At 37.9% G+C, this 26038-nt stretch overlaps 3 protein-coding genes and 1 long non-coding RNA gene across 11 annotated transcripts in view; 2 read left to right on the top strand and 2 right to left on the bottom strand.

Moving 5' to 3' along the window:
* The first annotated feature begins 99 nt into the window (after nucleotides 1-99).
* LOC139818288 (uncharacterized) lies at nucleotides 100-5310 on the top strand. Its single transcript, XM_071786909.1, has 3 exons — nucleotides 100-3594; nucleotides 3693-4174; nucleotides 4578-5310. Exons 1-3 carry the CDS (start codon nucleotides 100-102, stop codon nucleotides 5308-5310), a joined length of 4710 nt encoding a protein of 1569 aa, XP_071643010.1.
* A 2875-nt stretch (nucleotides 5311-8185) lies between these two features.
* On the top strand, nucleotides 8186-16580 carry LOC139817387 (uncharacterized). Of its 7 annotated transcripts, none has more exons than XR_011733223.1 (6): nucleotides 8186-9108; nucleotides 9892-10083; nucleotides 10157-10405; nucleotides 12830-14724; nucleotides 15055-15165; nucleotides 15279-16580. It is a non-coding gene; the product is annotated as an uncharacterized lncRNA (long non-coding RNA). The 7 variants fall into 7 exon arrangements; XR_011733222.1 differs by having other exon boundaries at nucleotides 8187-9089; XR_011733221.1 differs by having other exon boundaries at nucleotides 8187-9455.
* LOC139817376 (uncharacterized) lies at nucleotides 10413-12942 on the bottom strand. Its single transcript, XM_071785415.1, has 4 exons — nucleotides 12792-12942; nucleotides 12486-12693; nucleotides 12200-12406; nucleotides 10413-12097 (listed from the first exon to the last, which is right to left on the bottom strand). Exons 1-4 carry the CDS (start codon nucleotides 12940-12942, stop codon nucleotides 11464-11466), a joined length of 1200 nt encoding a protein of 399 aa, XP_071641516.1. The 3' UTR covers nucleotides 10413-11463.
* A 2449-nt stretch (nucleotides 16581-19029) lies between the features above and the next one.
* LOC139817378 (uncharacterized) overlaps nucleotides 19030-26038 on the bottom strand; it is a 198135-nt gene continuing 191126 nt past the window's right edge. For both annotated transcript variants that reach the window (XM_071785419.1, XM_071785416.1), the window contains one exon: nucleotides 19030-22692. In XM_071785419.1, the coding sequence (XP_071641520.1) occupies nucleotides 22480-22692 (213 nt within the window). In that variant the 3' untranslated portion in view covers nucleotides 19030-22479. The remainder of the gene's footprint in view (nucleotides 22693-26038) is intronic.

Genomic DNA, 26038 nt, shown 5'->3' with positions numbered 1-26038 from the left:
CTTCGTGTCCCAAGGCTTCCTTGGCCGAGCACGAAACATTCTGGTCCTTCGAGCCGGATCGAAGCCCTTCTTTCGGCTACGAGGAATCATTCCTGAATCATGGAGGCGCTGTTAGAAGGTCAGTCTATGCGGTTGCGAGTCATCGAACGCGCATTAGACAATTTCAAGAAGCTGGGCAGAAAGAATCTGACCGCGGCGAAAATCCGCAATCGAATCCAAACGTTGAAGGAGGACTGGGAAGAGGCGAAAGCTGGACATCGTGCTCTCCTGGCTGCTGTCCCCGTCGCAGAGCGCCCTGGTTACGAATACTTCCAGAGCCTGAGATTCGAAGCCACCCAGAAGATGTATCAAACCGCATCCGATCACATGGCCGAGTGCCTTGAAGAACTGGAGCCGTACGTACCCCTAAATCAATCGTTTAGTTTCGGACAGCAGTCCCCGGGATTTTCGTCCGCCTATTCGATCTCACATTTACCGCCGATGAAACTTCCTCCGTTCGACGGGAAGTATGAGGAATGGGAGAGTTTCCGCGATCGATTCACGTCTCTTATTCTGAATAATAAAGATTTATCAAATTTTACGCGAATGCATTACTTAATTTCATGTCTCAAAAACCGCGCTCTTGATTGCGTAAAAGATATACGAGTCACAGCCGATAACTTCGATATCGCGTGGAACACTCTAAACACGCGTTTCGAGAACAAACGCCGCTTGATTAACGTGCATATGACTGCGTTGCTCAATTTGCCCGCAGTCGCAAAAGAATCCGCGATCGAGCTACAGTCCCTATCTGACCGCATTCATACCGCTGTCGCGGCTCTTAACAAATTAAATCGTACTCCGGAGGAGCTTTGGAGCGACATGTTAGTGAGTCTCGGAACGCAGAAACTCGACGCGGTCACAAAAAAGGCATGGAATCTCAAGTTCAGCGAGGACTGGAATCCTCCCTCTTACGAAGCGTTCAATAAATTTCTGGAGAATCGAATTCGCGCTTTTGAGGAATGGAAACTCTCCCCTTCACCCTCCGATAAAGCAAAAATTGCAAATCTGCATAAAATCAGTAGCGCGAACATATGCGCGAAAGCCGTATCGCAGTGTTCGCTGTGCAAAGCTAAACATGCGTTCAGCGCCTGTCCGCAATTCGCGGGGAAGAGTCCGAGTCAACGACGTGAAATCGTGCAACGGGAACGACGTTGCTTTAATTGCCTGAGCCAACATCACGCCGTCAAGGCATGCTCGAGCAAATTCCTCTGCCGCCTGTGTCAGAAACCACATCATACGATGCTTCATGTTGACTCCGACTCTCCCCCGAAAACCGAGGAAATAACCCCGGCAAACGACCAACCGAAGGCCGTCGACGCAACAACAAGCGAAGTAAACTCACTGTTCGCGTCTTCAAAGACCCCTTCGCGTTCTTATGTTTTGCTCGCAACGGCTTGGGTCACCGTAAGCTCGCCGCTCGGTAGGTCTGTTATTGTTCGAGCTCTGCTCGATCAAGGTTCCAAGATGAGCTTCATTACAGAAGAACTCGCGCAGTGTCTCAGGCTGAAACGCGTTCGAATGCCGACCTCGGTTTCGGCTGTCGGCGGTGTACACGCCGGAACATATCAACACGCGGCTCAAGTAAATATTTCGCCGAGAAACAAACAGACTCCGGCATTCTCTACGCACGCGTTAATCCTGAAATTGTTAAGGGCATACGCGCCGAAGCGTATGACGAAGGAGCATACTTTAGCTCACCTAGCAGATCTCCCATGGGCTGACCACGACCCCATGAGCGCAGATCCCATCAGTATAATAGTCGGTGCAGATCTCTACAGCGTCCTCATAGTTGACGGGCTTCGTAAGGGAGCGGTCGGACAGCCGATCGCTCAAAACTCAGTACTAGGATGGGTGATCTCGGGGCCCATACCACCTTCAAAGGTGGAGTCGCATATTACGTCGGTCGCATCATCGCCGGAACAACCGCCCCTCCGGGTGAGCGCACATCACTGCCTTAATCTGTCCCTCGATCAGGAACTTAGAAAATTCTGGGAGGTCGAAGAAATTCCGCATAAGACGCATCTTAACCCGGAAGACGAGCAATGTGAGGAGCATTTTCGCCGCACCCACTCACGTTGTCCCGATGGCAGATACATGGTCCGCCTTCCGTTTAGGGCCGGTCCCCTTATCGAAATAGGTCATTCTCGAGATGTCGCCGAGCACCATCTCAAAGGCTTAGCTCGGAGATTAGATGCTCATCCGGAGCAAAAACGGGAGTATTCCGAATTCTTACGCGAGTACGAAACCCTCGAGCATATGATCGAGGTGCCCGCTTCAGATGAAGCGGACGAGCAACGCGTCTACATCCCGCATCACGCGGTCATGCACGAAAGTAGCGCCACGAGTCATCTGAGCGTCGTCTTCAACGCGTCTTGCGCAACGTCAAACGGGTCCTCGTTAAACGACCATCTCCTGGTCGGACCCAAACTTCAACCTGATCTACCGGCTATCATCTTGCGATGGCGACTATTCAAGTACGTATACACGGCCGATATGACTAAAATGTATCGGCAAATTCGTGTCGACCCGCGTGATGTAACGTATCAACGCATTCTTTGGCGAGAACGTCCTACTGATCCGCTTCGCGAATACATCCTTCTCACCGTCACATATGATACCGCGGCCGCTCCGTACTTAGCGCTTCGCGTACTCGATCAGTTGGTAAACGACGAAGGACAGGCATTTCCCTTAGCTGTTTTCATACTCCAGAAAGAGAAATATATCGACGAAACTCTCTTCGGCGCGCATCGCCTCGAGGACCTCCGTATCTCCCGCGATCAACTCATCGCCCTCCTACGGAAAGGTGGCTTTGAGCTAAGGAAATGGGCCAGTAATAATTCGGAGCTTTCGTCGGACATTGATCCCGCGAATCACGAACTCGCGTGCAACAAAATTTTGAAAACGGATGAAAGTTTGAAAATCCTCGGGGTCAGTTGGAACCCTGCGCTCGATATCTTTCAATTTCAAACGGCTACCGACGACCCTGCTCCGCAAACAAAGCGATCGATTCTTTCCGCGATCGCGAAACTGTTTGACCCGCTCGGTTGGGTGACTCCCGTCACGATTACCGCGAAAATTTTGATGCAACGGTTGTGGCGTTTTAAGTTCGAGTGGGACGACACGCTCCCTCATGACATATTGCGCGAGTGGAAACCGATTTACAATCAATTATCCGCGCTCAACGAGCTTCACTTGCCGCGGTGGACCGGTCAAGAGTCGGACTCTGATCGCTGCGAACTGCACGGCTTAGCCGATGCGTCTAACGTCGCGTACGCCGCCGCTGTCTACCTGCGCGTAATCTCCAAATCTGGCCGTATAACTATATCTCTGCTTATGGGAAAATCGAAAGTCGCTCCGGTGAAAACGTTAAGCGTTCCCCGGTTGGAGCTACTCGTAATGACTTTAGTTCGAGAATCGGTCAAGATCGATTCCTCCGCGTGTTATTGCTGGATCGACGCAGAAGTCGTGCTTGCGTGGTTACGTCAACACCCGTCGAGATGGAAGACTTTCGTCGCGAACCGCGTCGCTGAGATTCAGTCCCGTCTCCCCGATGTGACTTGGCGTCACGTGTCGACCGCCGAAAACCCAGCAGATTGTGCATCGCGCGGATTACTAGGGCACGAACTCGCAACTCACCCACTATGTGGCAGGGACCACCATGGCTCAAGTTCCCCGCGACGCGATGGCCCGAGGGTCTTCCCTCGCCCCTGACGGAAACTTCGATAGAAGAAAAGATTGTCACCACGCACGCGGCGAGAGTCCCCACGCCGTGGGATCTTGCCTCACAATATTTGGACTGGGCCAAACTGATTCGAGTCACCGCGTATCTCATTCGATTCGTCTCCTGTCGCGGGCACTCTAAAAAATTCCCCGCTCTTGAGCATCACAGACGCGCCTTATTGGCCTCCGAATGCCACCGCGCTCGCACATTCTGGCTCGGGGCTATCCAAGCCGACTTATTCCCTCATGAATTGCACGAGCTCACTCAGAACCAACCCGTCAATTCCAAGAGTCACATTCTCGCTCTCAATCCCTTCATAGATAGCGAAGGATTGATAAGAGTCGGAGGACGCCTGAGAAACGCTCCACTCTCGTATCACGCGAAGCATCCAATCGTACTCGCTTCCCACCCGTTAGTCACGCTAATCATTAGGCAGGCTCATCTGCGCGCCCTTCATGCGGGGCCGCATTTAACTCTCGCAACGTTGCGCCGCGATTTCTGGATCTTAAATGCTCGCAGTTCAGTCAGATCTGTTATACATAAGTGTGTGAATTGCACGCGCAAAAAGGCCGCCGTGCCGCAGCAGCTCATGGGAGATCTCCCGTCCTTGCGCGTGTCGGCGCCTTCCCGTAGTTTTCTCCACTGTGGGGTCGATTACGCGGGGCCGGTGCAGGTTCGAGCCTCCGGGGGGTGCGGCATTGTTTCGTATCGCGCTCTTTGTGTGCCTCGCGACGCGCGCAGTGCACCTTGAATTAGTCGGAAATTATTCCACACCTGCATTTTTAGACGCCTACTCTCGATTTTGCTCTCGTAGAGGATTGCCGGAGTCAATGCATTCCGATAACGGAACTACGTTTGTCGGAGCCGACAAGGAACTAGCCAAGGCATACCGAGCGGCAGTAAACGATCCCAATTCCTTAAATGCCATCGCTTCCGATAATGTACAATGGCATTTCCTCCCCCCGTCCGCACCGCATTTCGGCGGCCTCTGGGAGGCAGGCGTACGCAGCGTAAAGTACCATCTTCGCCGAGTTCTTAAGAATCACACGCTAACATTCGAAGAGCTTACGACTCTACTATGCAGGATCGAAGCGTGCTTAAACTCGCGTCCTCTCGCCCCTTTAAGTGATACGTTAGACGATTATGAAGTACTGACCCCCGGTCATTTCTTAATCGGGTCCGCGCTCACAGTCAATACGAAACCCTCGTTATTAAACGTCAAAGAGAATCGCTTATCACGCTGGCAAAGCGTTCGTCACATCATCGAGCGGTTTTGGCGGCTGTGGCAGACGGAATACGTTAGCACCTTACAGCAACGCGTCAAATGGCGAAGATTAAAAGCGCCAGTGAAGATCGGGCAACTCGTCTTGCTACGAAATGCTATTTTACCTCCCTGTAAGTGGGAGCTCGGTCGTGTAACACAGTGCCATGCGGACGCTGACGGGCTGATTCGTGTGGTGACCGTGAGAACACCGACCTCAGAATATAAACGTCCGATCGTAAAATTATGCCTGCTCCCGATCGACTGTGAGGCGCATGCTGACTGACCTCTCCGGCATAAGCGTTGTCAATGAACTTGTCACGGCGGGCGGTACGCTCTGTATCGCCACGTTTTTTTTTTTCACAAAAAAAAATTTATGTAAATAGCTTGTCTTACTCTAAGTTGATCTAGTTATAAGATATATTCTATCTTCCCGCATCGACCTATCGACCGCCACGAGCACATCGCGGATTTCGAAACTTATTTCGAGGCGGTCGTTAAAATTAAAATTATCAAAATCGTTAAAATTAAAATTAAAATTATTTAAATCTGCGGCATGTCCCACAATTTCACTTAATTTTACGTATTTAGCCTCATACGGGGGAAGGTTTGGAGATATCACAAACAAGAAAGTAAAAAACAATCACAAAGGCGTCACTAATCCTCGAAAAAAATATTTTCGGGCGAAACACGTTCAAGCAGGCTCACGGCTACGATGAGACTGAAGTCGCCAGAGAAAAATATAATGGCGGTCGTGTAAACTGATAGTCGCTTCCAGCGAAGTCTCACGCTACAAAGGCGAGCGCTTCATAGTTTACGATATACGATACCTTAAATTTCAAGTGGCCTGAGTGGTTCGAGTCGAACGTCGCATATACGACTCGAATGGAAATGCATGTGAAGAAATTAAGTCGTAATTTATATTTAAAAAAAAAATACATTTTTTATTCTTCTTCTTTTACATATTTTTTGTTTTTACATACTACGGTAGCGCACTAAAAAACAATTCTACTCAATAGATGGAACATCGCGTCGATGCACAGATTTGCGACTGTAAACAAAATAGCGAGTTAGACACTTGTCTCTGCAATGATCTCACCCTTCTAGAACATGCGAGCCGCCATTCGGTTACGGCGCGGCGCTCGGCTCCTCGCATCGACCCGATCGATGTTTCGCGTATATATATATATATATATATATATATATATATATATATATATATATATATATATATATATATATATATATATATATATATATATATCATTTTAAATCTCTATGCTTTCGATATTTCGTTTTCTTTTACCGTGATTTTATATTTCGTGCAATCACTTTTAACGCTTCTTTCGTTCACTGTTGCAACAATTTAAACCCGTTTCACTTCCGATTTCAATCTTTCGATTACCGCTGATTTTACACTTTCGAAAAACTATCGGTGTTGTTTTTAGGGAAAACTGTCGCGTGCAAACCAGAAGCTTTCGCGTGTAATATTTTACGTTCGCTCTTCTTTCTAAAATTTGTTAAACACGCACTCCCGAATTAACGCACTTCTTTCGACCGTTCACTCGCGTATAACACTTTCAAGACAGTTTTCCACTTACCCGCCTTGTCATCGGCTTTCGATATCTCCATGGCCTCAACTCCTGCAGCCACGTCCTGCGCCGTGGAAGCTTGCTGGGTCTCCATAACCTTTTGAGGATTGGATTCAAAGCAAAGCAACAACACCTTCTTTTATAAACACTTTCGTAATTTATTTGTATCACATTTACACACTTTCAATATTAGAAAACTTTCAATATGTAATAAGTAAACTTTCGACAGCAATGTATAATCTGACGCGCAATCCGTGTACTCAGATGTCTCCTGAAGGAATGAACGTCGCACACGTTCGTGCACGAAGCTGGCGCAGCAGTAGTAGAGGGGAGCGATACGACCGCTCTCTATAGTGTTCATATCTGGTAGGTGACACCCATACTTGACAGAGTTGGACAATCAATGCTGCGAAGGTGTCAACAATGTAATGAGGTACAGGGCAGGCTATTTGAACAGCTATTATTGTAAATTGTCAGAACATGCAAGAAAAAATAAATTTTATTTGTTCAAAACATTTTACCGAAGATCTGACTTTTCGGATGCATATAACTTCTTAAGGACGCGTCAGCGACTATATGTTCTTTAACAAAAAATGATCCCCTCTGTGTGACCTATTATTCCTCAAAGTTTGTCGATAAGGTCCTGGGCACCCTGTATACGTCAAGGTTAAAGTCATTGGGGTTGGGTCCGTTATTATGCACTTTTACCTAGACACGTAATATTGGACACGTTTCATTGGACACGTAACAATTGGATACCGCACGATTGGACATAGAACGATTCGACACCGCACTATTGGACACGCACATTGCACGATTGGACACCGAACGATTGGAGACACCGCACGATTGGACACAGCTTTAACATTGTACGATTTACGTGATATTTGTGTATAGACAGTACATACGTAAGCGACGTACAATACACACGGGTCTACGCCCCTCCCCGCAATGGTAGGTGGGGGTGGACCTCGGTTTGCGTGATAAGTTGAAAACCCATGTGGAACCGATTGTGCGATGTCCAATCGTGCGGTGTTGAATCGTGCGGTGTCCAATCGTGCGGTGTCCAATCGTTCGGTGTCCAATCGTGCAATGTGCGTATTTAATCGTGCAATGTCGAATCATACTGTGTCCAATCGTGCGATGTCCAATAAAACGTGTCAAATATTGCATGTCTAATCGAGCGGTGTCCAATTGTTACGTGTTTGAACAGGATGTACCGCCCGGTGAAAGGTGTACACTGCCCGTCAACGACTCCTTTCCTGAAATAAAGGGGGAACATAAAAGTCTAGAGACGCAATTGGTTACTTCTATTGAAATCACTAGAACTTCTGTGTTCCTCGGAAAAGAATCGTTGACAAGCAGCCCAGTAAGCAAGGAACATTAAATTAACGTTTAGAAATATTGACTTTATGTGTATTTTTTAAACGTTTTTTAATAATATTTTACACATATTTGAAAAATATTATTTCGTAATATGATTTTTCTGAATGTTGTTAAAATATTTTAAAAACGTTACAGAAAATATTTTTTAAATGTTACTCTGACATTTATTTGAGATCAATGCAACAGTTCAAAATTTCTTGTAATTTGGACTTGGAAATAACGTTGGTAGTATATTAATGTTCTGTTGTTAGAATGTTATTGTTTTATATTGATGCGTACATTATCCTACGTACGATGCGTGAGTGCGTATACACGCGTGTGGATCGAGCAGTGCGGAGTGCTCTTTATTTACAGTATATTTATATATTATTAAGTAACTATTATATTCTAAAAGTTGTATATTAATAATAAGAACTTGTTTAATATCGCCAGTAGTTATTGGAAGTGGTTTCAAAGAAATACGACAAACCTCGAGATGCGTGTTTAAATGCACGATTCCTGTTTTATTAATTTATTCGCGTGATAAAAGTAAGGCTTTGATTGTATCGAGTCGCCGGTGGAATACAGAGTGATATAAAGGCATGCACTCTTAGAGAGTCGTGTGAATGCTACATAGGCTGCGTTCCGATATTCATTGCAAGTACTATAAGCATCATTCTGGTCTTCGTTGCACATCGTATATCAAACCAAGATAGAGCGATGCTTACAGTACTTGCAGTGAATATCGGAACGCAGCCATAGTATATGATCAATATGGTAGAACAATATGGTGGATCAACATGGTGGATTAATAAGCGGAAAAATTGAATATCTTAACAGATCTCAATTAACCATACGTGCTATGAATAGTAGCTGATATGATTATTTATAACCTATAATTTAGGTTAACTACAAATAACGTTCTTTGGGTATCGGTAGAAGCTATATAGTGGAATTATTTGCTATTTTTTTGCAATTTACTGCCGATTATTTTCAGCTGTTTGAACGCGTTGAGATCATGAGCAGACGCACGCTTGTCGCGACAGCCAATCGGAAGCAGTAATAGTTCTGGAGACTGTAGTCGCATTATCTTACATACGTATGATGCGTGAGTGTGTCATATATACGTACGTTTGTGCTTGTGCTGTCGAGCACTTTTAACCCTAAAGAGCATCCCTTAATTTTCTCATACGTGAAAAGCCAAACTTGTACCGCGTGTATAATGTTTCTATTTGTTGTTAGACAACTTTCTAATAGATAATTTTGTTTGTTTTTTAATAGGGAAGACGATAGTAGTCATCAATTTGCGGTAGTAAAAAAAAACAGTTAAAAAATTTTGAAAAACAGAAAAAAGAACCAAAAATTGGGCTGAAATGACTATTTTTATAAAAAATGCTGTAGTTTTTCATGAAATTCACCGATTTTAAAAATTCCAACGGATTTTAAAAGACGAATAGACAACCTTTAAGGGCATGTAAGCGATTTTTTCGTTTCTTTAAAAAAACATATTTCTTTGAACGTCTGAAGTAGAGGAAATGATGAAAAACTGTCGGATGGAAAAAATCGCAAGAAATGGAAAGTAAAACAGATTCTGTCGATTATTATTTATTTGAAAGGTAGTCAAAAGTTATAGAAGTATATGGAAACAGTAAAATTAACTCCACAAAAAATTTACAAAGTTTTAATCAGCTGCTGTGCAAGAACAGCAAAAATGAAATAATTGACCGAATCTTAAACAATTATATATGAAACAGGGGTAGAATTTTCAGGGGAGTGCTATAAAGTGTATAATTTTTCGTTACCGATTTTCACAAAAAATCTGAAATATACTTTACTGTGGTAAATGTCGAGCGTAAACGGCCAAAGGGGGTAATACGTTACCCCAAACGATTTTCTTTTTCGGTTTTCAGCTGCTGCACGGATCTAACGCACTCGCTGAATGACGGAAGTCGACTGCCGGATGACTAAACTGAATTATGGTTAGGGTCTCGGTATGAAAACTAACCTTCCTAAGTCAGGGGCGTAATTTGAATTTCGCGTGGAGCAACGTATTACCCCAGAAGTGCTCTCTAGGGTTAATTGTATACAACATTTTTATATGGGTAAGTAATTATTATATTCTAAAACTTGCATATTAATGATAAGAACTCAATTATCTATATGTGCTGTAAATAGGTAGCTGCTGATTCAAGATCTATTTTTTGACCTATATAAGAGAGAGATTTGCAGAAGAAAATAAATATACCAAAGTATTAAGGATCAAACATATTCTTGATGTACTCGGGCCGCGAGGCTGAGCAATATTCTAAGGAAAGTATTATACAAGATACAAAGATTGGACAATATCTTCCCTTGTCTTTCATTGACAATTATCTGAGTTTTGAAGATATGCCAAAAACTGATCAAAGAGCTTTCATGCAAGTTGTAAGTAAAACTGCTTATCACAATTATAATTAATTATATAAACATTTACAAATAACATTTCCGGTTAATAGTTACATAATCGTAGTAGATATAAATTTACACAATAAAATCAGACTTTGAAAATCCTCTCCCTCCCTCTCTCTCTCCCTCCCTTTTCTCTCCCTCTTTCTCCCTTTCTCTCCAAGAGTAGTAAATATAATATTTGCAATTTAGAGTCGACAAAGAGATCACCAGGACTTGTAATTTTTACTGATTGGTTGGGGCTCACATGTAAATAGTGTACATAATTGTAAGATAGTAGTTGGTCGCACATGTATAATCTTGATGTGTTTGATTCGCGTTTGATACTCGTTGTATATTAGTCATTAAGCTCATAATCGAAAGTTATCGTCGGTTTGAGACTCGCGCGAAACGTTGGCGGACCGCGACAGGTGTCAATACTCGCGCGACTCACCCGACTCGTGCTGCCCGCCCACGGGTGGCAGGCCTAATTATTGGGACAATAGTACTCGCATGATGTAAGGATATAAGGTGTACCATTGCGCATAATGGTTGCTGTTGTACGGAGCAGCCAATCAAATTTTGACTATAAATGTAGCGCGAGATTCAAATGCAGTATTAAGATCGGATTATGAATATTCTCTAATACATGTAATGATAATAAGTAAATTGATAATATATATGATAAGAAATAAAATAATAAAAATAAATTGATTGTACAAAAATATATATGAAGGTTAATGTGTAAAAATAATTATAAAACATAATAAATGCATTTTTTTCTACATGTTATTTTATTTGTGTAAATACATTTTCTTTGTTGCTTAATTTTTTAACTTTGTTCGCTTTTTTCTTTACTATGTTATTTAGAACAATATCCTTATTTATTTGTCTTAAACGTATGTATGTCCTAGTACGCACCAGACATGCAATAACTTTTATAGGAATACAATTATTACTTTTTAAACATACAATGTTCGTTAATTTGTCAAAAATTTTGTCTTGTGTACTTAAGAAAGTACCGTGAAATTTTATAAACTCTGTATTCATTTTTTCTGCTACATTTTTAAGTTTTTCGGAAGGATACAATTTCCTCGGGATAATGTGCAAGTCCAATTATTTGGTGGATTTGGGAGATCTTTAGTAGGAACTCCCAAATCACCATAACGATCACGGAATCTGTGTGCAACGTAACCAGCTATGTAAAGAAGTGCATTTTTTTCTATTACGTCTTGTGCAACGAGCCGCTCAAAATCTTCGAGTAATTGTACTTCATGCAGACCAGGACATTTTTTTTTCTGGACATTTCTTAAGTATCTGTAAGCTTTAGCGCTTAATCTTAGACCTATTGCAGACACAATATCTTCGGGCGACCAGCGTATACGGCTATTTGTCGATGACTTTAACCTCGCAATTTGACCTGGTGTAAATACCTTCCTTAAAACTTCAACGGATATTGCGTCAGTTTGCTTCTCTCTATCCGTAGTCATTTTGGTTACTTCTGCTTCTAAGTGTGTTACTCCTGTTTGCAACTTTGTCACTTCCATACGCAATTGCTCATTTTTTTGTTTTAGTATGTCTTTTTCTTTCAATAACTTTCGATTTTTTTCCTCTGACTCTTGTAGATACACCAATAATGTGTCCATTGCATTTCTCATTGAAACATTTGTATGATTATCAACCTTTTTGTCTCTGTAAAATAAAACGTTTCGATACAAACTGTATATATTAATAAATAACATAATAAAATGCTTATAAGTAATTTTTGTTTTTAGAAAAACATTTACTACATACATCTCTACGTTTGTTGTGTTATTTTCCAATATCATGTGTTGCACCGATTTTTCTGTAATACAGTTTATTTCTTCAATATTGTTAGTATTGTCTACATTTTGTGCAGCTTCTGCTTCCATATTTTGCACTATTTCTTTATGCGAAAAATGTTGCCTTTCTTGAACACATTTCACAAGATCTGTATACGTTGGTATTCCAGTCCTTATTCTTAAAGAATATGACGAGATATTTCATTTCCACAGGCATGTGAGATTTATAACATATATACAAATGTAAAAATACTTACGGTACTTTACTTTCACCGTTCTCTGGCATTCTCTTTCTTTTTCTTCCACGTTTTTTCTTCTCTTCTTCTTTTTCTGGTATTAACATCTTTGTTGGAATAGAGTTCTTTCTTAATCGTTTCATTTCTTTGGCTGGTACATTCTTCAATCTAGGTTGTGTCCACTTCATTATGAAGCAATCAGCATCGAAATGATTACTACATATCATTGCTATAATTAGATTAAAATATATGTATTTTAATATGTATAGTTTATATATATATATGTATTCTATATGTATGTAAATTAAATTAATTATATAAACTTACCCGTATCAACTTTGATATCTGTTTCCTTTCTTTTACAGGCATCAAGCCATTGCTGACGAATAACGTCTTCCTTTGGAAATCCGAAAAATTTCAAATTTTTTGTCTTGTCGGACGTGCGACTAGTACAGTGTTTTATACAACACGTTGGCATCGTTTTTTCAAATAAGGCTTAATATAACACGATGCTAATATAACCTAATCTGTGACTGTGACAGGCATGTATACAAGAAGCCATGTTGCTTTTTAGCATTTTTGGTCAAATTCTGATTGGTCAAAGAGCAGACGCTACTTTGAACCACTGCGCATCCTCGAGAATGGTACACCTTATATCCTTACACCATGAGTACTCGTTTGCGCCGCGCCGTACTTCCAGGAGCGCGAGCCGAGAGAGTTCCGGAGCACGCGGACACTCCCGTAAGAATCGCCGACAAGCTAAGATGGAGTATCAGCCACAGTCGAGTGCTCGAAGAAATCGTTATAACGACGTGTGCCTGCTTGCCCGTTTTGTGTTGCTTGCTGCTCGCTTTGCTTGCTTGCCCGCTACCTTGTCTGCCTGCACGCCTCCCGCTTGCTATCAAGGAGGATTCGCCACCAGAGAAAACAGACGAGAACGGCCGTGAGACCATCCCAGGAGGGCGCCGGGCTGCGATACGGTGAGTCGCTTCGCTTGATCTATCCCGCTTTCATTGTAATTAATTTCGCTTGCATTCGTGAGGGGATTGCCCCTCTGGTCCTTCGAACCACCCTAATACAGGACAATCGCGAATCCGGGGCGATTGATACTCCCCCGAGCACTGATTTTTTGGTATTATTTTCAATGTAGTGCCTATAGCAAAGATAGTAATTGCGCATTATCTGTATCTACTATGTTTATAGTTATTTTGATTGTGGCGTAACATATGCATATATTTTTTGTTTATGACAATTTATTAGATGAAAAAATAGATGAAAAACTCTAAAAGTGTCAGTAACATACAGACAAAATCATCCAAACGTCATATCAAATAAGTACTAACGCATTCACACTACATTGTTCAAGTCTTTTATGCATATAGATCTTCTATATATAAATGTGTGTTGCTTTGTTTTACCATATTTAGCAGAAAGCTTAAGTATTTATATATAAAAATCTTTTTGCAAATTTTTCATATATTTTTAAGTTTTTAAATTTAATGGAAATGGTACAGTAATATTTTTTTACAATTTTCTTTAACGGAGCAAACATACTGATAATATATAAAAATTGTACAATTTTTGTAACAGATAAATATTTACACTGACAGCTCGAGATCTTTTACTTTGAAACTTTTTAATCATTTTTGTGATATATTGAGCAAATGCTCTAATTGATTTACACCTATTTTTATTATGTAAAAGCATTTGTAATTCTATGCAATCAATACGATATATGTAAACTTTCTAAAAGAAGGTAGAATTTTGTCGGTAAAGTTTTTAAATATGGTATGTCGTATGTCGTATGTCCTTCAAAAATCAAAATGTATTTGTATTAATCTCTATAATGTATTCAACTGTATGTTTTATGTATAAAACGATCAAATAGATTCTTGAGGAGGAGCACCCAATGCGTCCAAAACCAAAAATAGTTACTCTGACTCTTAATCTTACAAACTTATATCTATAATATATGTCCTTTAATATGTTCTATAATATCCTATAATATGTGTTATTATATTTTAAAAGTCTTCTGAACTATTTTTCTTGCAATTTATAATAATATACTGCATTATATAGAATTACAAGTATAAATTTTTCAGGTAAACAAGGTTATGTTAATTGGAGGGAAACATGAAAAGGATTTTATTAGAAGAAGTTTGAGTGCTACATTTTCTGATGACAGCCTCCATGTGTTCATGGACTGGCCAAAAAAATAATTATAAAATTGGAGATACGCGCACAATTCTGAGCATTAAAAGTAAGTAATTTTTTAAGAGATGTATATATTACTTGCAGTATTAAATGCTATGTTTTATGTCTCAGAATTTATTAAAATTGTCTCCTATTTTTTTGTGGCAATCATCGTTAAAAAGCAGGACACACATACACGTTAAAAATTCTTACGAAATAAAAGAAAAATAATATATATCCATAAACTAATACTTTTGATCGATTTAGTATATATGTAAACTATTCCGGAAACTTTTGTGTTATTTCAATAATTATTATAAGTTTTAATTGCTGTTAAATTAACATTATTTATTTCTTTCATCTAACAATAAACTATATTGAATTTTTCTTATTCCAGAAGCTTTTAGAGCAATATTCCCTCGAAATACAGAAAAAGATTTTAAACACTTTGTAATGGAGTGGTTCAGATTCGCAAACGTCCGTAAGGGAAGAAAAAAACATTAAAAAGGTAATGTAATGTATTTCGGTATATACTCTCCATAAAATAAAATCATTATAGTTTGTCGCGTTATAATTTGTAAGTAACTTTTTCACTAATTTAATTCTACTTTTATTTTTCAGGAAGTGATAAATATATTATTTTACTTGCGTAGCTCCGCGCGAGTGATTATTATAGTAACAAATTTTTTTATTTGAAAGATGAGTTTTATCCCAAAACCTTCCGCTAGGATCAGTGATTTTCACCAAAGATATTATTGTGATAAACTGAAAACTGTAATATATGGTATATATATTATTTTTATATAAATAAAACTTTTTTATGATAATTAGTGAATTATTTCCCAATTGATTGCAAATTAGTATATAACAGGCCTGGGCAACTTCAAGCTCCGGAGCCACGACACTCTCCTACTTTCCGTGGATAGAAAAGAAGTGTCGTGGTTCTGGAGCTCAAAGTTGTCCAAGCCTGGTCTATAAAAGCAATCTAAATATTAATTAGACAATAAATATTGAGGTATTTTATTACTATTGCATATTTATTGAAAACATGTTGCCTGTAATAGAAATAAAACATCAATAAGAACTTTAAATAAATGTTAGAATTAATATTACAGTAATCTTAATATAATATTGTAATAAAGTTGATAGTACGTTTAAATTTTTATCTCAACAACATTACAGGAATGATAGAAAAACCTTAGCGCAATGTTATTTGCAACATTATGGCACTCCCATTTCAACATTACTGAAATTTCGGAATCCTGGTCAAAGTATGTTCATAATGGTGTTCTATACAACATTAAGAACTACATATTTAACAACATTACAAGTTCTAGAATATCGTTGCAATAACATTTGCTTACTGGGAGTGTACAATCATATATTGTAAAATCATATATCGTATTGTTTGTTTGCTTCGTTACTAAAGCACATATAGAATTAGTTTACGATTGCACTGCGGAAACGTTTTTGCACGCGCTGAAACAATTTATATCAAGGCGTGGAAAACCGGGTGACATATACTCGGATAATGGCACAAACTTTGTTGGCGGAAATAAAGAATTATAAGAGTTGACCAATTTATTATATTTACAACAATTTAAAATAAGATTGTGTCTAAATTGTCTGTTAACCAGGTAAACTGGCATTTTTTTCCTTCTAGTGAATTTCATTTTGGAGGTATTTGGGAGCCCGGAACTTTGGTAGAAAGGTCCAAATTGATTGTCTTCTAATAGTTATCCGTATAAAAGAACTAAAGCTTTAAAATCAATTAAATATCATCTGAAACGAATAGTAGGAAATGCGTTATTAACATATGAAGGAATGTATACTGTATTGACCCAAATTGAATCATGTCTTAATTCTCGACCTATTACAGTAATATCCAGTGATCCAAATAATCTTTGTGCCTTAACACCAGACCATTTTTTTATTAGTAGTCTACCCGGCCCAGGCTTTGCCTGAGCCAAATCTCACAGAAATTAATGAGCATAGATTTTCTCGATGGCAAAGAGTTCAATCAATGGTTTAACACTTCTGGAAAAGATGGTCTACAGAATATTTGACGCAGTTGCATCAAAGGACGAAGTAGAGGACGATAAAATCTCTCTCATCTCTTGCCGGACGAATTGTGGTATTATGGGAGGACCACACTCCACCCCTGTGTTGGAAACTAGCAAAAATTATTGACATTTATCCTGGAAAGGATCAATTGGTTCGAGTCCTTACATTAAAGACAAAGAACGGGATAATTAAGAGGTCAATGAGCAAAGTCAGTCTGCCACCGCAGTACAAAACTCATATAATTGAGTAGAAGAATGTATTAATCCCTTCGGGATTGTAAAATTTGACTCATTTTTGACTGTTTAATCAAAATCTGTTAATTCTAAAATTTATATTCATATCAAGTTTCTATAGACTAATGTTAATTCAATTGTATAAGTCAACGCATATTATAGTTGTATTGTAACATATTCTTGTCATTTAACATTGTATAAGCCAAGTCTAATTATTACATGATATGTATTTTTTATTCTAATTGAAACTAAGGTTTTAATGATGGGCGGTATATTTGATCTATATTATCGACAACGTTAGAATTAGGCAGTGCCTATTCGTATTGTCATCATTATACGGAATTCAGTGTTTGTCAACCTCTCGTCTAGACAAGACGCTCCGTTGACTGCTATAATAAAGTGACAAACATAGAGATATTTAGAGAGTTATTCCTACATATCGGCGTTTTCATTTCCTCACTCAAGGAAATAACACCATGACTCCTATAATCCTATAATATTTTTATCATATTTAGTTTAACGATTGATAATCTAATTTTTGTAATTATTAATAAATAATATATTAAAATAATTGTCTTTTTATACAAATTGTTTGATTCGAAAGAAGGTAAAATTTCTAGTAAACTCATAACAAGTACTCGAACATATATTTGATTCAGGTTCGAGTCTACTTGGAAATAATAGAGGAAGTGCGAGTATACTCTAGCCTATTTTAAGATAACTTTACAACTGTTAAAGATAACTGAAGTTTTCCTATAATGAGTTGTAATTCCAAATGTTTGTTATAACGTGTTTTTCGCCAATTTCGTTTATTTATAGTAAGTTTAATTTTATATCAAATTTTACAAATGTAAGATTTTGGAAGGGTAATGTGAGATATGTCGGGTAATGCGGAACACCTTATTAATCTTACAAGAACATAATTTTTCTCTTAAGTACTTTGGTACATATTAATAATCAAATAGTATAGGTACGAATGTCTCGAAGAGAAGGAAAACGCAAATTAGTCGAGCGAGGTGGGTTCGACTTGCGCGAATAATGCCTCGATTATTAAACATTATTAGTCTTAAGGTAAAAAAGATTTTTGTTATAATGTTATGAAAGATTGTTGTTTGTTGGACGGAAAACGTTGCTCATTTAAAGTTGATACGGGCTCTGATGTTTCAATTGTTAGTAGTAAATTGATAGGAAAGAATAAAGAAAGGATTGAATTTGAGAATCATAATCTAAGACAAGATATCCTACTGGAGAAAGTCATTTAAATTTAAAGTTTTTGTATGTTCAGATCGGAAAATATTCTCTGAAGATGCCAATGTTTATAACGGAGATTAGTGACGAATGTTTGTTGGGCGTAGATTTTCTCGAGATGGTAATTTGAAAAACATTTTCGAGTCTTCTCTGGGAAATTTAGAATTTAAAGAGAAAAAGTTTTGCAATTGCTCCCGAGTGGTAGACTCTTCTGAAAAAGTTTCGTTCTTTTTAAAAAAAACTATATAAATAATTTTAAAAACCTCAATGAAGCACAAACGTTTTTCTTGTTTTTATTTTTTTTAAATAAATATTAGGATGTGTTTTCCGATAAGATTATTGCAGGAAATTGTGATATTGTTTGTCATAACATAAATGTGGAAGATTCCTCCCCAATAAAGCAGGTCCTTCGTCACATTCCAATCTAAATGCGTAGCGAAGTGAGCCAAATAATATATGAGGAAACAGGGGGTAATTGAGGAATTCCAAAGCCCTTAGTTTCGCTGGTTGTTTTGGTGAGAAAGAAGGACGTATTAATAAGATTTTGCGTGGACTATAGAAAGTTAAATGCTGTTACCAAAAAAGATTCCTATCCTCTTCCTAGGATTGACGACATCTTTGATCAACTCGCAGATAACTCCTTGGTTTTCTATTCTGGATCTAAAAAGCGGGTACTAGCAGATAAAAATTTGCATGGAAAACCGCGAGAAGATCGTTTTCTCCATCGTTAGCGGATTATGGCAATTCACCGCCTTTCGGTTTGTGCAATGCCTCCGCGATCATTCGAGCGCTTAATGGAAATGGTCTTAAAAAAATTTTGTCAAAAGATCTGCTTATAGTTTATTTAGATGATGTGATCATTTTAAGGAAGAGTTTTTTAAAAAGGCTTAAAAATTTAAAAAAGATTTTTCAACAATTTCGTAAAGTAAACTTAAAAATAAATCCAAAGAAATGTATTCTCTTTGAAAGGAATGTTAACTATTTGGGGCATATATACTCGGCAGAGGGTGTGATTACAGACCTCGAGCGGTGAAAAACTGGCCAGTATCGCATAATAAAAAACAATTACGGAGTTTTCTAGGATTTTGTTCCTATATTACTGCAGATTTGTAAAGGGGTTTTCTTTCTTTGCAAAACCTCTATACTCACTTACAGAAAATTGTTCGAATTTGGGGAGAGAAATGCTAAGAGGTTTTCGAGAATCGGATTTTATCTTCTACTCCGGATTTTATCTTTTCCCGACGTCTATAATAATAATTATTATATTATTGTATACATTTATTATATTATAATTTATTACAAACTCTAATTTTTGGGCTTTTTGTAACATAAAATTTTACATTACAAATATACGTAACACATGTAACATTTAAAACTTTTACTCATAATGATATATATATATATATGGGACGTTTCGCGTCAACCGGATCACTTGTCTGCCCAAAATTTGAAGCGACCTACAAAGACGTTCGATAGCTCAAAAAATTAGTCTTTACTAGTACTTTCGAAAGTCATGTGTCCCGTTTTGAAATCCAAGATGGCTGATCCAATATGGCGGTTGAAAGCCTGAAAATTGGAGAAAAATCTACATAATTTAACGTAATCATGTTTTTAAATATTGATTCGGTTTTGAAATGATTTGGTAAGGAGTTTTCACAACACCTCCACGGAAAGTTCGACTTTCCATGCCTGTAGAGAGGGGCGAAAGTGGCCAATTTCACGCCAGGACGGCATTAGCAGGACAAAAGTAACCACTTTCCTCCCTAGGGCGGAAAGTGGTTACTTTCGTCCCGCTAATGCCGTCCTGGCGTGAAATGGCCACTATCGCCTCTCTCTAGGCATGGAGGTCGAACTTTCCGTAAAGATATTGTGAAAAATATCGTGTGCACCTCGGGGCGAAAGCTTTTTCAGACTCGTGTGATTTGCCGCCCTCTCGCCTTCGGCTCGGGCGGCAAACTTCACACTCATCTGAAAAACGCTACTTTCGCCTCTTGGTGCACAATATACTATTTCAGTGTCTGTGATGTTGAACCTGGGAGCTAGTTGAAGTTTGGAACGTTCCTGGAGCGATTGAAGTTTGGAACGTTCCTGGATTTTTTAAAAATGATTTGTCCCATTTCTTCTTTGGCACAGAGACATTTCTGAGTGATAAATACGAAATACATAAGAGACCGAACCGATACACCCTGCGGAAGACACCCTTATACTCAAAAAACCTACCCCCCGACCACTTTAAATATTCTGGCTACGCTGAAAACGATTTGTCCCATTTCTCCTTCGGCACAGAGCAACTACTAAATGCCACACACAAAATACATAAGAGACCGAACCGATACACCCTGCGGAAGACACCCTTATACTAAAAAAATCTACCCCCGGACCACTTTAAATATTCTGGCTACGCTGAAAACGATTTGTCTCATTGCTCTTGTGCGGAGAAAACTGAGCTCCGTCTTTCGGAAAGAGACGTTAAGCCGTTGGTCCAAAGGGTTAAAGTGAGAGGAAAAGGATAGTATTGGTAGTAGGTTGCAAACTCTACGGGGATATGCAATAAATTATGAATTTTACAGGAAATTTATAAGTTGCTTTGTGCCAAAGAAGAAATGGGACAAATCGTTTTCAGCGTAGCCAGAATATTTAAAGTGGTCCGGGGGTAGGTTTTTTGAGTATAAAGGTGTCTTCCGCAGGGTGTATCGGTTCGGTCTCTTATGTATTTTGTGTGTGGCATTTAGTAGTTGCTCTGTGCCGAAGGAGAAATGGAACAAATCATTTTTAAAAAATCCAGGAACGTTTCAAACTTCAATCGCTCCAGGAACGTTCCAAACTTCAACTAGCTCCCAGATTCAACATCACAGACACTGAAAACTCCTTACCAAACCATTTCAAAACCGAATCAATATTTAAAAACATGATTACGTTAAATTATGTAGATTTTTCTCCAATTTTCAGGCTTTCAGCCGCCATATTAAATCAGCCATCTTGGATTTTAAAACGGGACACATGACTTTCGAAAGTACTAGTAAAGACTAATTTTTTGAGCTGTCGAACGTCTTTGTAGGTCGTTTCAAATTTTGGACAGACAAGTGATCCGGTTGACGTGAAACGTCCCATATATATACTTATTATTATAATATTACTCCTGAAAAAAAGAAACAATATAGGGTATAGAGTATAAAATGTAATACTTATAAAAACTGGCGGATTATACTATCCCGCATTATCTGCCATCGCCATTTTTATCTTTAGTTTTTTGTCATACACAATAGAAATCTACACCATATAACACTTGCTAAATAGATTACACTAAAGTTCTATCTTATTGTTAGTTTTACATGCAACAAATAGCGACTAAGAATCTGTGAAGTAGATTAACTGGAAAATAAAAGTATATGAACTAACACAGTACACAATGTGTACTACACACTAAATCTTTAATTTAATGTATTAATTCTATAACACCTTGTACTATGCTGCCGCTTTGTACGTTAGATTAGGGGTCCAGTAGCTAATAATTCCACTGCTGCCCGCTAGATTATGACACTTAATAGGCTAGATATCGTGATGTTTCATATTGCTCCACTATCTCACAATACCCGCACTTCCTCTATTCTTGTTTTTTTAATTACTCATAGAGATACCCATTTCGTCTAAGTTCGAATCTGCTTGAAAATATTGCTTTTCTTCAAAGTAATAGAGAGTTTGGAACTATGCCAATAGATTTGAACAATTTGAAATACTTGTAAGATACTTTTATCTTATCGCTAATTGAACAATATAATATTCAACTTTACAATGTTTCTATTATAAATGTAAAAGTGACAATGAGAAGAAGTCCGTGCGAAACTGTTCTTTCTCGATCCGAGGGTAGGGATCTGAGACATTATAACGAAACGTACATAAAAACGTAAAAATTTTTAACGTTTAACTTAAAACAGTGCTCGGATACCCATATTGACCCATGTTGACAGAAAGATAAGAACCATATTTTTGTGGATACGTTAATAATGCTTATTCAAAAGATAACATATTAGTCATAAAGTAGAATAATTGTAATAATACAACATACTGAATTAGAAATTTTGCAAAAAGTTTATACATGAACAAGTATCAGACTCAAGTATGATCTGTCAATCAATTGCGATACAGAAGAATTGTGTACATATAGTTGATGTCTTATTAAATTACACGTTTGAACAACGATGGCACATTATCCGTATAAACGCATACGCCAGTGATTCTCGATTTTTTAAATGAAATTATTACAAATTAGCATTTGATCAAAAATCAGACATAGACTTGATGTATTTTTTGTTGGAGCATCTGCCCAGGTGGAGCAACATGTGGTTCTTCAAATTGGTCGGCTTGCTGAAACCGCGACTGCAAATGTGACATCTGAACGGCCATAGCCCGTTATGTACATACATGTGACTCTTCAGGTCACCCGGCGTCGGAAATGATTTTGAACACTGCGAACATTTGTGTGGTTTCTCCTGAAAAAGCATAATATTTTGCAATAAATGTAGATGAAGTAATTTAAATACAATCGGTCCTCCATATTTTTAATGTAGGAAACAACTTTTCTATTCCTGTTAATATTTCTCATCAGTTTCTATTGGCTGGGTTCAGCAGAAAAAACACCTTAACAAGCACTTACTTAGTAATTCTTTAATATAATTGATTCTTGCTTTTAGCAAGAGTTTCTCATTGGGTCTAACAAAGGAACCTCGCAAAGTGGAAAATTCTGATTTTAATATAACTTTCCACGCATGTAGGGGGAGTAAAAAGATGAATTTAGATATTTTTTGTAGCTGCCCAAAAACGGTTTTAAGGGGTGAAACCACTGCTCATAGTAGAGCGGTTTTTTGCTTTTCTCGATATATTTCGAAAAGTATTCGAGATATCAAAAAATGTTTCAAATAAAAGTTTTATGGTAAAATCTCCTCTATTCAACAACATTAATATAATATTTTTAAAAAATAATTTTTTAAACAAAAATTTTTTTTTCAAAATTTTATTAATGTGGTTAAATAAAGATGTTTTTACCATAAAACTTTTATTTGAAACATTTTTTTATATCTCAAATACTTTTCGAAATATATCGAGAAAAGCAAAAAGTCGCTCTACATATGAGGGGTGGTTCACCACTTAAAACCGTTTTTGGGCAGCTACAAAAATATCTAAATTCATCTTTTTACTCCCCCTACATGTGTGGAAAATTATATTAAAATCAGAATTTTCCACTTCGCGAGGTTCCCTTGTAAGTATAGAAACCAATCGTAATAAAGAATCACTAAGCGTTTACCAAATTGCTTTTTCTGTTGAAAGCAACCAGTAACTCTTTTTATTACGATTTATGCACTTAAGACCGGTATTCATAATCAGGTCTTATATTTAAGACCGTCTTAGGTACAATCTTAAGATGTCATAAACCAACCACAGACTGGTATTTATAGTCAGATTGTATATTTAAGATCATTTTAAGTATGAGGCTAAGATGCTAATATATGATCGCATTGGCTGGACGGAGTCCTAAAACTGCCTTGACACACTTAAGGGGGTAGCCTGGTCAAGCGCCCGAAAAAGAAGTGATTTTTTAAAACTGTTGTATTCAGAATCTATACAATTGCAATCAATTTAAAACTTTTTTTGCACACTAGTATAACTCTTAGACAATACAGAAAAATTTTATTCATGAAAAACAAATTATTTAAACAAAAGATATAGCAGATCTTGTTGAGAGCCTTAAATTCGAAGCACCAAATCGGCGTGCAGTCTCTGGATCGCAAAAATGATCTAGTCTAAAAATTTCAAATGATTTTGTAATCTATTACTTACATTTTCTATATGAATAGGCGCAAAATTTAAAAAAATTAAAAATTTTCAGTTTTACAGCAATTAAAAAAAAAAGGATCGATTTTTCGCATAAAAAAGTCGGTAAAAATGGCCAATAAAAATGTTTTAAACAATTTTTTTGAAATAATTTTTTATTCATATAGAAAAAAATTATGTTTTTTTAAAGTATGTTAAGTTTTAAGTCAATCCGTTTATTAGTTTTTGAGTAATCGTGCACGCCAATTTCAAAAACATGTTATCGAGAAAAACGCGTTTAAAGTTTCCGACTTACTGCGCGCCAAAACTAGCGTACCTGAGGAGCAACTGCGTGCTCACCTGCTCGGAAAAAGGCTCGGTCAGTAGACTTACCGTTAGAATTTCGAAAAAACAAATATAGCCCCGTATTCTACAGATGTTGGGGAGTATTTTAAGCAAAAAAACAGAAAATGACTTTTTTGACCAGGCTACCCCCTTAAGACGATTTTAAATATAAGATTCGACTATAAATACCGGCCTGTATCACTCATTATTAAACTAAAATTTTCTAACTTATCAATATCTTTGCGGGTTACAATAAAACACGAATGAGCAAACCAAATAGACAACAGAGTTCGAGCTCATATTGCCTGTCACAAATCGCAGAGACGCAAATTTTGGATTTGGTCAAACCTTGTAATTGTTATATATTTGCGACTACGTTACGACTGGAAGTAGTACTGCTTGCAAAAAAAGCAATACTATATACTTGCTTGTACAACTAATAGTTCTGCTTTTTTAGAACATGTTGATAACAATGATAACGACATTTTTACAATTCTCTTCTTTGATTGGCTGTGACTTACGGCTGCAGTGTAAAAGCTCAAATTGCAAGCCTCTTGCGACTTTCGACAATATGAATTGCTTGTGACTAATGTAAGAACCAATCATATTAAAAATCACTAATTACTTACTAAGCTACTTTTCTACTGAACGCAGTCATTCTTATTCCAATGGTATATGCGCAGAATAAAAGTGTCGTGTTATGATCATACGCACAATGACATTTTCCTTCTAGGGGAGACCGGGGCACCATGAGCCACAAAAATTCAAACTCTGAAAAGTACTTTTAAATATAAGATCTTTGTCTTATCTTTTTTTAATAATTAAAGCACTATGTATATTTTAAAATTTATTTAGCGTATTTGGCAAATATTGATTAGTTTTTGAAAAAAAAATTAAAACACATTTTTTTAGAAATGACCCAAGGTGCCCCATACCCGGGGCACCATGGGTCTGTTACTGGAGCACTATGAATCACACACAAAAACTAGGTTTATTTATTCAAGAAATAACGAAAATTTACAAAAGTTGAAAAGAAATTTTATTTTATACGTTTTTTATGACACTGTTCAGGATTGGGCAGGACAAACAAAGATCAGAACCTACTACTGAAATATCACTTTTTTTTAAACTAACTTCTGACATGTTTTCTTCAATGAAAAATAACATACGAGTATATCATCAACCTATCATCAACCTTGGTGGCGTGTGTGACCCATGGTGCCGCAGCATTGGATGTCCAGGGATAATGTTATTTCCGGGGCCTCTTAATTTGATAGGTGTATTTGATAGATCTTTCACTGAGAAAAAGAATGCCGCAAACCACAATGCGCTACAATGCATAGTTTTCGAGATATCAATTTTTAAATGTAATAATAGCAATATTGGGTAATTGTGTACATGGAGGGGGTCACCTTGGATGACCTCGATATTTTAATATGTTGTCAAGGTCACCCTCCTGAGTGACCTTCTGAAGGTTTCAGCTCGCGCTCGTTGTTTATTTAGAAGTTATTAACAAAAAAATATGTTGAAATAATACATGCATGAACAAAGAAAAGTTATTTAAAGCAGCAAATCGTTGTTTTCGGCTCCTCCATTTACGAGTCCACGTGTTTTCTGCGAAATTATTGTACCAGTTGTCACATGGGTTCGTGGAATGCTTTACGAGCTCGTTTATGTATATAT

This window comes from Temnothorax longispinosus, chromosome 8, assembly GCF_030848805.1.
Source record: "Temnothorax longispinosus isolate EJ_2023e chromosome 8, Tlon_JGU_v1, whole genome shotgun sequence".
Classification (NCBI taxonomy): Eukaryota; Metazoa; Arthropoda; class Insecta; order Hymenoptera; family Formicidae; genus Temnothorax; species Temnothorax longispinosus.
Note: the sequence above shows the minus strand (reverse complement) of the source record. Positions and strands in the feature narration are given on the sequence as shown.